Below are 12057 nucleotides of genomic sequence, written 5' to 3'. Positions count from 1 at the left end.
TACTACCACTGTGGGTAATACTAACAATTTGCTTAAGCCCAATTTGTGTTGGGCGCCGCATATAGCTGACTTACTCCAACCTACATGAGGCCACTTTTTATATATTTCCACGGCCACTTTACGTTCCCAATCCGCCCCTGGGTGGCATACACCTGCATCATATGGTCCTGCACTTTTTAGTTGCACATTTGTCTCAATTTCCCAGCAGTAAATTTTAGGAGATATGTATATGCTATTCCTGATTGCATCAATAAGAAGGTGTAGTCCTAGGAAATGTGGTGAGATACAAAACATTATGTTATCCTACTCATGTGGTATGAGGGCTATATGTATAGCATCCACCACCGGTATCAGTGGCGTATCTATAATGGGTGCAGTGTGTGCGGTGCATATGGGTCCCTGGGTCCAGAGGGGCCACACTGCACCCATTTCTCCTATACTTACCTTTCTGGCGTTCATCTGTGTTCGTGTGTGTCCATCCTCCTCTCCCGAGTCCCGTAACCGGCAGCGCTGTGAGCTGTTCGCACAGGTGTTGACAGGAAGAAGGTGTTTGTGGGTGGCAACTGAACGTTTTCTGGGAGTGTTTGGAAAAACGCAGGCATGTCCATGCATTTGCAGGGAGGGTTCCAGACGTCAGTTACAGTCCCGGACAGGCTGAAGTGATCGCAGCGGCTGAGTAAGTCCTGGGCTGTGCAGAGACTGCATAAGATCTGTTTGCACAGCTCTGCTACACATGCGTTCGCACACTTGCACAGCTAAAATACACTCCCCCTGTAGGTGGCGACTATCTGATTACAGCAGTGCAAAAATCGCCTGGTAGCGATCAGGTCTGAATTAGGCCCTGAGAGAGCACTAGAGACTCTGGCACAGTGCCAGAGTCTACAGCACATGTGCAGGTTTTTAAAAAATGGCCGCTGCACCATTTTTTCGGAGACCTGCGCATGCGCTATAGACTCTGGCACTGTGCCAGTCTCTAGTGATAACTCAGAGCGCTAACAGCGTCGCCACTGTCGGCTATGGGACGGGGCCCACACACAAAGACTCCTCTGTAGATACGCCCGTGAGCGGTATGTTATGCGGAAGATGTGCACTGTTGAAAAATTGCTCCTCTTTCAATGGAAGTTGTATACGTTGGTGATGTTTGGGGGCATGGCTTAGGTATGTGCTTGTGTGGACACACTACAGGAGCTCCAGTCATCGAAGTCTGTGTACTCTGCTATCCTCGGCCAGACCGGCTGTGCTGCCTGTATAGGAACTATCAGAGCCCCTGAGGTGTGGAGGTTTTTCTCCCGCACTGACAGTGATATCATCTCTGCTTCACCTCACACAAAGCCAGCATTCCAGAAACAGGAGAACTTCCCCAATTCCAGCAATAACAGTGAAGTCACTGTCGCGAGGCGCGCCCTCCATCTTGCCTGGCCCTCTTCCACCTACCTACATCTGTTTCTGGATATACAATACAGGTATATATAGTGAAGAAGTCTATTTGGACAGACGAAATGCGTTGGGCACCCTATGCACCCTGGACCCTTTGCCATGGACAGATAAGCTTTCTTATACTTATCTCTTATGCATTTGCGACCTGCATTTTATGTTGTGGATATTGCCAAATAAAATTGTGTTTTTATTTTTTTAAAATTATTCTTGGAGTGGTATATTTATAATTGGAACTGGCTGTAGCTCCTAACTTCAATTAACAGATATGCAGTGTTAAAACGTTACACACAATGTCTTGCCTATTTTTTCATTCCATGTACTCTGAGCCATTATTGGTCAGCTGAACAGAGACAACATAAATAAGTTGTTATCCCTTCTGCCTACCACTAATGTTCTTCTTTAATAACTCAGGAGTTTGCGGCGTGGGGGAAAAAAATCACAAAGCTAACCAGAAATAAATACAAATAAGACAGTTTCTCATACAATTGTTTTAAAACATTGCATTTCTTAAAGCATATTCACACTATCTTAATTTCTATATCATTGGTTCCCAAACTTGGTCCTCAGAACTCCAAACAGATAATTTTTTCCAGGTCTACTCACAAAAAGTGAAATAATTAGCTGTGGATGTTATAAAATATGTCAGTGTTGGGTAACTCTTTTCCTATCGACATACAATAGGATAAAAAGAAGAGACTCTGGTAGGGGACACTCTATTCAACAGATATATAAGAGCCCATTTATCAAAGTATATTTTTTGGGTGTTATAAGGCATCTCCTGAATGTATGTAGGAGGGACCGCAGAAGGTATCGATGATACCTACTGCGATCCCTCCATTGCCGCCCGCAGCCGCATCCTCCTCAGGTTTCTATGGGAGATGCAATGCTGTCAAATTTACCAATTTCCGGAAAGTGAAGCATTCCCGATATTGCTCCCACGGGGTACCGCAACCTGAAATTGTCGGCAGCCCATTGTAACCTATGGGCTGCTCACCGCACTTGTTGTCGGGCAGGGAACCCTCCTTGGAAGTGGCCGCTGTGCATGTGTGGTCGTGCTGATCGTGCATGCGCAGACCTCTCCCCCCCCCCCCCCCCCCCCCGGCAGCCGCCACAGCACATGCAGGGACAGGCTCCTTTCGGAGCTCCTGTTCCTGCATGTGCTGGATGATACATCCAGACGATAGGATCGTATATTGCAATGCGATCCTGGACGGTAAGATGCCACCCAGATCCCATTCAATATGTGATCCATAGTAACTATGGGGGTCATTCCGAGTTGTTCGCTCGCAAGCTGCTTTTAGCAGCTTTGCACACGCTAAGCCGCCGCCTACTGGGAGTGAATCTTAGCATATTAAAATTGCGAACGAAAGAGAAAGATTAGCAGAATTGCGAATAGACACTTCTTAGCAGTTTCTGAGTAGCTCCAGACTTACTCGGCATCTGCGATCAGTTCAGTGCTTGTCGTTCCTGGTTTGACGTCACAAACACACCCAGCGTTCGCCCAGACACTCCTCCGTTTCTCCAGCCACTCCCGCGTTTTTCCCAGAAACGGTTGCGTTTTTTCACACACTCCCATAAAACGGCCTGTTTCCGCCCAGAAACACCCACTTCCTGTCAATCACATTACGATCACCAGAACGAAGAAAAAACCTTGTAATGCCGTGAGTAAAATTCCTAACTGCATAGCAAATTTACTTGGCGCAGTCGCACTGCGGACATTGCGCATGCGCATTAGCGACTATTCGCTCCGTTGCGACAAAAAAATAACGAGCGAACAACTCGGAATGACCCCCTATGCCCCATAGGCTCTAATGCAGTGAGCTGTCTAAAACATACAGTAATATTTATTGGATATGCTCTAAAAACAATGGGAGTCCATACAATCTCATTTAAAAATAATAAATAAGCTCTGCGAAAAAATATTGACCAGTGTGTTAGTGTCAGTTAGCAAAATTGCTATGATATATCAGAGACTGGGTAGACTATATAAAGCTGGTCAGCAGGGAACAGGTTACACTCAATAGTACCTGTAGTTATACTGCAGACAGGAATAAGTGTGCACAAAAAAACCTCAGAGATATAATGTCTGGCTCCTCCCTTAAACAACCTGCTGCATAACAGCCTACCTAATCCTCACTCCTGTAAAATAATGATGATGACCATCATCTCTCCTACATGTGTACAAAATGGATAAAGTACATGTGTTGGATCTAGATCATAGGTCATAAAGCAATAAACTATGCACCAATTACGCTCATGTAGACATATTTTCCAAGATAATCATTGACTAGTATTTCGTACTCCAAATACGCTGCCACACAAATGGAGGTAATTATATCTCACCAGTATTGATAATATAAATTGGTCAAATATCATGTATCACAGGGGTGTCAAAGACAAGGCCCGCGGGCCGAATCCGGCCCGCCAGACCTCGTCTGATGGCCCGCGGTGCCGCCGCCATGAAACCCCCTTCTCCCGAGTGCCCAGCTCGGGGGGGGGGGGCGGGTTTCGCGGAATGACGCGATTGCGTCGTGACGTCACGGCGCAAACGCGTCATTCAACGAAACCCCGTCGGAGGAGGGAGAAGAAGGGAGCCGCGCAGACGAGGAGGGAGAGGCGGCTGAAGAGCGGCGAGAACCGCTTCAAATGTAAGTCAGCCCCTCTCCCTTCCTCTCTTTCTCTCTCTCTCCCTCCTTCCACCACCTGCCGCTATGTGTAAAATGGGGACCTGTGCCTGCACAATGTGTAAAATGGGGACCTGTGCCAATGTGTAAAATGGGGACCTGTGCCTGCCACAATGTGTAAAATGGGGACCTGTGCCAATGTGTAAAATGGGGACCTGTGCCTGCCACAATGTGTAAAATGGGGACCTGTGCCTGCCACAATGTGTAAAATGGGGACCTGTGCCAATGTGTAAAATGGGGACCTGTGCCAATGTGTAAAATGGGGACCTGTGCCTGCCACAATGTGTAAAATGGGGACCTGTGCCTGCCACAATGTGTAAAATGGGGACCTGTGCCAATGTGTAAAATGGGGACCTGTGCCAATGTGTAAAATGGGGACCTGTGCCTGCCACAATGTGTAAAATGGGGACCTGTGCCAATGTGTAAAATGGGGACCTGTGCCTGCCACAATGTGTAAAATGGGGACCTGTGCCTGCCACAATGTGTAAAATGGGGACCTGTGCCAATGTGTAAAATGGGGACCTGTGCCAATGTGTAAAATGGGGACCTGTGCCTGCCACAATGTGTAAAATGGGTACCTGTGCCAATGTGTAAAATGGGGACCTGTGCCTGCCACAATGTGTAAAATGGGGACCTGTGCCTGCCACAATGTGTAAAATGGGGACCTGTGCCAATGTGTAAAATGGGGACCTGTGCCAATGTGTAAAATGGGGACCTGTGCCAATGTGTAAAATGGGGACCTGTGCCTGCCACAATGTGTAAAATGGGGACCTGTGCCAATGTGTAAAATGGGGACCTGTGCCTGCCACAATGTGTAAAATGGGGACCTGTGCCTGCCACAATGTGTAAAATGGGGACCTGTACCTGCCGCTATGTGTAAAATGGGGACCTGTGCCTGCCACAATGTGTAAAATGGGGACCTGTGCACTATAAAAGGGGGCACATGGCTGGGCACTATAAAAGGGGGCACATGGCTGGGCACTTTAAAAGGGGGCAGATGGCTGGGCACATATAAGGCAGGTGGAGCGGTAAATTTTGGATATACTGACCACTTCCATGTCACTTTACAGTGGTATAGGGACCATAAACTACAATCAAATACCACAAAAATGTCCAAGAAAAGAAAAGTTGATGCAGAGGGAAGGCAATTTCAGGAGAGATGGGAAAGTGAATACATGTTTGTGATTAATGGAGACAAGCCGGTATGTCTTATTTGCTATGAGGCAGTGGCAGTGATGAAGGAATACAATTTACGCCGGCACTTTGAGACCAAACATGGAGCCAAATTTGCTAACTTTAGCCCCCAGGAAAAGCAACAAAAGGTCAAAGAATTAAAAGGTAGCCTGCATTCTCAACGGAATATTTTTTCAAAAATGACAGCAAAAAATGATGCAGCAGTGAAAGCCAGCTATCTTGTGGCTGAAGAAATTGCGCGAGCTTCAAAGTGCTTTTCAGAAGGTGCATTTGTAAAGAAGTGTATGCTGAAGGTATGTGAACAGGTGTGCCCTGAGCAGAGACAGGCTTTTAACAATGTCAGCTTGTCAAGAAACACAATCACAGACCGAGTCAGGGACCTAGCCTGTAATCTTAAAACAAAGTTGGCTGAAGAGACATGCAGTTATGTGGCATTTTCATTAGCTGTTGATGAAAGCACTGACAATACTGATACAGCTCATCTAGCTATTTTTGTAAGAGGTGTGAAGGAAGACTTGTCTGTCAGTGAGGAGCTCTTGGATGTGGTCGCCATGTATGGGACAACAACTGGGAGGGACATCTTCAATGCAGTGGAGGAATCCGTAAATAAAATGAAATTACCTTGGGAAAAGTTGGTGGGACTTACTACTGATGGCGCTCCAGCAATGCGTGGAGTGAGAAATGGCTTGGTTGGACTGTTAAAAGAGAAAATGGAAAAAAGTAATTGCCACACGCCGCTGATAACTTATCACTGCATTATCCACCAAGAAGCTCTGTGTGGCAAGGTTCTGCAACTGGATAACATAATGTCCACAGTCACGAAAACAGTGAATTTTCTGCGTGCACGGGGTCTGAATCATCGTCAGTTCCAACAATTTTTGAAGGAGGTGAGCATGGAACATACAGATGTGCCATACCATACAGAAGTAAGGTGGCTGAGTAGGAGCACCGTTCTCAAGAGATTTTTTGAGCTTTTGGAAGACATTAATCTTTTTATGCAAAGTAAAGGGAAGCCCTTGTCAGAACTGTCAGATCCAAACTGGCTGTGCGATTTTGCCATGTTGTGTGACATAACAGAGCATCTCGCCCAACTGAATCTGAGGCTGCAAGGCCGCAAACAAGTCATAACCTCAATGTATGACGCAATAACAGCTTTCCAGGAGAAACTGCGCCTATGGAAGTCACAGCTTGAAAAAGACAGTCTTGCCCACTTTCCTATCTGCCAGAGCATTTCAAACTCATTCCCAGGTACTTTTTCATGTGCTCGATTGGGTACCAAAGTGAATCGGCTGATTGATGAATTCAATCAACGCTTTTCTGATTTTAAAGAACAAAACTTAACCTTTACCAGCTTTGCCAATCCCTTCAACATCGATGTTGACAGTGCACCACATCACCTTCAAATGGAATTAATAGAACTTCAGTCCAACAGCAGCCTGAAAGCGAAGTTCCAGGATGCGACAGTCGACGACTTTTACCGTCTCCTCCCCCCTGCTTTGATGCCACAGCTCCGACTTCAAGCTGCACGTGTTCTGTCCATGTTTGGGAGCACTTATCTATGTGAACAGATGTTTTCAGTCATGAGTCTGAACAAGACCAAGCTCAGATCACGCATCACTGATGATAACCTCCATGCTGTTTTGCGGATTGCTACAGCACAAGACCTAACGCCAAACATCGATGGACTGACCTTAGGAAAACGATGTCAGCCATCTAGTCAGAAAAGTTAAAAAAAAGGTAATGCCTTGTGTTTTCCATATGTTTAATAAACAGTGTTTGGCAATATTTGTATGTTTAAAAAAAAATTAATGTTTGTTACCAAAAAACATTTTTCAATACATTGTACAATAATTGTACATTTGAATATCTACTTGTCATTATTCTGACTATGTTTCTGCTTTCAGAGCTAGTTATTACTTACATTATTACAAAAAACAGTAATAATTTATGATAATAAAGAGTGGACACATAGACCTACAGATACAACCGGCCCTTTGATGGGGACCAAACTGCTGATGCGGCCCCCGATGAATTTGAGTTTGACACCCCTGATGTATCAGTTTAATCATGGTCCAGAGGGGATTAATAGATGCAAAACAATATCACCGGATCACCTGAGCCGTGTAGTCCCTAAAACAAATGGCAATCCGATATTGTTTGAGGCGTCACAAAAGTGTGTATACCTCCTATGTTCATATGCACGTATATGATAGCATATGCTACATTGGTGCCTACAGTAATGTTTTTAGAAACATGAGTTTTGGTCTCTACTTAGTGTAGCTTACTTATCTGCCATTTAGTAGGGACACATAGGACATATGGATAAAACATGTGTATATATAGAGCCTGTGGGCCTAATTCAGACCTGATCGCAACAGCAAAATTTGTTCTCTAATGGGCAAAACCATGTGCACTGCAGGGGGGGGGGGGGGCAGATATAACGTGTGTAGAGAGAGTTAGATTTGGGTGGGGTGTGTTCAAACTGAAATCTAAATTGCAGTGTAAAAATAAAGCAGCCAGTATCTACCCTGCACAGAAACAATATAACCAGCCCAAATCTAACTCTCTCTGCACATGTTACATCTGCCCCACCTGCTGTGCACATGGTTTTGCCCATTAGAGAAAGATTTTGCGATCAGGTCTTAAGACCCTGTGGTGGTCATTCCGAGTTGGTCGCTCGCTAGGAGTTTTTAGCAGCCGTGCAAATGCTATGCCGCCTCCCACTGGGAGTGTATTTTAGCTTAGCAGAAGTGCGAACGAAAGGATCGCAGATCGGCTACAAAGTTATTTTGTGCAGTTTCAGAGTAGCTCAAAACCTACTCAGCGCTTGCGATCACTTCAGCCCATTCAGTTCCTGATTTGAAGTCACAAACACGCCCTGCGTTCGCCCAGCCACACCTGCGTTTTTTTCTGGCAAGTCTGCGTTTTTGCGATCACTCCCTGAATACGGTCAGTTGACACCCAGAAACGCCCTCTTCCTGTCAATCACTCTGCGGCAGCCAGTGCGACTGAAAAGCATTGCTAGACCCTGTGTGAAACTACATCGATCAATAGCACGTCGCGCGTGCGCATTGCGCCGCATACGCATGCGCATTGCGCCGCATACGCATGCGCAGAAGTGCCATTTTTTTGCCTCATTGGTGCACGGCGAACGAATGCAGCTAGCGATCAACTCGGAATGACCCCCTGTGTCTCAATGACCTTTCACGTCTGCTGTTTATCTGTCTTGCCAGTAGAGATGAGAGGCCATCACTATTGAATAGTAACAATGTAAATGTTTATTTACTTACAGGCCTAAAAGCTATACTTTAAACCAGGGGTGTCAAACTCAAATTCATCGGGGGCCGCATCAGCAGTTTGGTCCCCATCAAAGGGCCGGTTGTATCTGTAGGTCTATGTGTCCACTCTTTATTATCATAAATTATTACTGTTTTTTGTAATAATGTAAGTAATAACTAGCTCTGAAAGCAGAAACATAGTCAGAATAATGACAAGTAGATATTCAAATGTACAATTATTGTACAATGTATTGAAAAATGTTTTTTGGTAACAAACATTAATTTTTTTTTAAACATACAAATATTGCCAAACACTGTTTATTAAACATATGGAAAACACAAGGCATTACCTTTTTTTTAACTTTTCTGACTAGATGGCTGACATCGTTTTCCTAAGGTCAGTCCATCGATGTTTGGCGTTAGGTCTTGTGCTGTAGCAATCCGCAAAACAGCATGGAGGTTATCATCAGTGATGCGTGATCTGAGCTTGGTCTTGTTCAGACTCATGACTGAAAACATCTGTTCACATAGATAAGTGCTCCCAAACATGGACAGAACACGTGCAGCTTGAAGTCGGAGCTGTGGCATCAAAGCAGGGGGGAGGAGACGGTAAAAGTCGTCGACTGTCGCATCCTGGAACTTCGCTTTCAGGCTGCTGTTGGACTGAAGTTCTATTAATTCCATTTGAAGGTGATGTGGTGCACTGTCAACATCGATGTTGAAGGGATTGGCAAAGCTGGTAAAGGTTAAGTTTTGTTCTTTAAAATCAGAAAAGCGTTGATTGAATTCATCAATCAGCCGATTCACTTTGGTACCCAATCGAGCACATGAAAAAGTACCTGGGAATGAGTTTGAAATGCTCTGGCAGATAGGAAAGTGGGCAAGACTGTCTTTTTCAAGCTGTGACTTCCATAGGCGCAGTTTCTCCTGGAAAGCTGTTATTGCGTCATACATTGAGGTTATGACTTGTTTGCGGCCTTGCAGCCTCAGATTCAGTTGGGCGAGATGCTCTGTTATGTCACACAACATGGCAAAATCGCACAGCCAGTTTGGATCTGACAGTTCTGACAAGGGCTTCCCTTTACTTTGCATAAAAAGATTAATGTCTTCCAAAAGCTCAAAAAATCTCTTGAGAACGGTGCTCCTACTCAGCCACCTTACTTCTGTATGGTATGGCACATCTGTATGTTCCATGCTCACCTCCTTCAAAAATTGTTGGAACTGACGATGATTCAGACCCCGTGCACGCAGAAAATTCACTGTTTTCGTGACTGTGGACATTATGTTATCCAGTTGCAGAACCTTGCCACACAGAGCTTCTTGGTGGATAATGCAGTGATAAGTTATCAGCGGCGTGTGGCAATTACTTTTTTCCATTTTCTCTTTTAACAGTCCAACCAAGCCATTTCTCACTCCACGCATTGCTGGAGCGCCATCAGTAGTAAGTCCCACCAACTTTTCCCAAGGTAATTTCATTTTATTTACGGATTCCTCCACTGCATTGAAGATGTCCCTCCCAGTTGTTGTCCCATACATGGCGACCACATCCAAGAGCTCCTCACTGACAGACAAGTCTTCCTTCACACCTCTTACAAAAATAGCTAGATGAGCTGTATCAGTATTGTCAGTGCTTTCATCAACAGCTAATGAAAATGCCACATAACTGCATGTCTCTTCAGCCAACTTTGTTTTAAGATTACAGGCTAGGTCCCTGACTCGGTCTGTGATTGTGTTTCTTGACAAGCTGACATTGTTAAAAGCCTGTCTCTGCTCAGGGCACACCTGTTCACATACCTTCAGCATACACTTCTTTACAAATGCACCTTCTGAAAAGCACTTTGAAGCTCGCGCAATTTCTTCAGCCACAAGATAGCTGGCTTTCACTGCTGCATCATTTTTTGCTGTCATTTTTGAAAAAATATTCCGTTGAGAATGCAGGCTACCTTTTAATTCTTTGACCTTTTGTTGCTTTTCCTGGGGGCTAAAGTTAGCAAATTTGGCTCCATGTTTGGTCTCAAAGTGCCGGCGTAAATTGTATTCCTTCATCACTGCCACTGCCTCATAGCAAATAAGACATACCGGCTTGTCTCCATTAATCACAAACATGTATTCACTTTCCCATCTCTCCTGAAATTGCCTTCCCTCTGCATCAACTTTTCTTTTCTTGGACATTTTTGTGGTATTTGATTGTAGTTTATGGTCCCTATACCACTGTAAAGTGACATGGAAGTGGTCAGTATATCCAAAATTTACCGCTCCACCTGCCTTATATGTGCCCAGCCATCTGCCCCCTTTTAAAGTGCCCAGCCATGTGCCCCCTTTTATAGTGCCCAGCCATGTGCCCCCTTTTATAGTGCACAGGTCCCCATTTTACACATTGTGGCAGGCACAGGTCCCCATTTTACACATAGCGGCAGGTACAGGTCCCCATTTTACACATTGTGGCAGGCACAGGTCCCCATTTTACACATTGTGGCAGGCACAGGTCCCCATTTTACACATTGGCACAGGTCCCCATTTTACACATTGTGGCAGGCACAGGTCCCCATTTTACACATTGGCACAGGTCCCCATTTTACACATTGGCACAGGTCCCCATTTTACACATTGGCACAGGTCCCCATTTTACACATTGTGGCAGGCACAGGTCCCCATTTTACACATTGTGGCAGGCACAGGTCCCCATTTTACACATTGGCACAGGTACCCATTTTACACATTGTGGCAGGCACAGGTCCCCATTTTACACATTGGCACAGGTCCCCATTTTACACATTGGCACAGGTCCCCATTTTACACATTGTGGCAGGCACAGGTCCCCATTTTACACATTGTGGCAGGCACAGGTCCCCATTTTACACATTGGCACAGGTCCCCATTTTACACATTGTGGCAGGCACAGGTCCCCATTTTACACATTGGCACAGGTCCCCATTTTACACATTGGCACAGGTCCCCATTTTACACATTGTGGCAGGCACAGGTCCCCATTTTACACATTGTGGCAGGCACAGGTCCCCATTTTACACATTGGCACAGGTCCCCATTTTACACATTGGCACAGGTCCCCATTTTACACATTGTGGCAGGCACAGGTCCCCATTTTACACATTGTGGCAGGCACAGGTCCCCATTTTACACATTGGCACAGGTCCCCATTTTACACATTGTGGCAGGCACAGGTCCCCATTTTACACATTGGCACAGGTCCCCATTTTACACATTGTGCAGGCACAGGTCCCCATTTTACACATAGCGGCAGGTGGTGGAAGGAGGGAGAGAGAGAGAAAGAGAGGAAGGGAGAGGGGCTGACTTACATTTGAAGCGGTTCTCGCCGCTCTTCAGCCGCCTCTCCCTCCTCGTCTGCGCGGCTCCCTTCTTCTCCCTCCTCCGACGGGGTTTCGTTGAATGACGCGTTTGCGCCGTGACGTCACGACGCAATCGCGTCATTCCGCGAAACCCGC

The 12057-nt window shown here is 45.6% G+C and overlaps 1 protein-coding gene across 1 annotated transcript; it reads right to left on the bottom strand.

The window, feature by feature from the left end:
* Positions 1–8930: 8930 nt before the first annotated feature.
* On the bottom strand, positions 8931–10752 carry LOC134935526 (general transcription factor II-I repeat domain-containing protein 2-like). The gene has a single exon (XM_063930537.1). The coding sequence runs from the start codon at positions 10697–10699 to the stop codon at positions 8951–8953; it is 1749 nt and encodes a 582-aa protein (XP_063786607.1). The 5' UTR covers positions 10700–10752; the 3' UTR covers positions 8931–8950.
* Positions 10753–12057: the final 1305 nt, after the last annotated feature.

This window comes from Pseudophryne corroboree, chromosome 6 (assembly GCF_028390025.1).
Source record: "Pseudophryne corroboree isolate aPseCor3 chromosome 6, aPseCor3.hap2, whole genome shotgun sequence".
NCBI classification, from domain to species: domain Eukaryota; kingdom Metazoa; phylum Chordata; class Amphibia; order Anura; family Myobatrachidae; genus Pseudophryne; species Pseudophryne corroboree.
The sequence above is the reverse complement of the archived record's forward strand: the minus strand, read 5'-3'. Positions and strand labels throughout refer to the sequence as shown.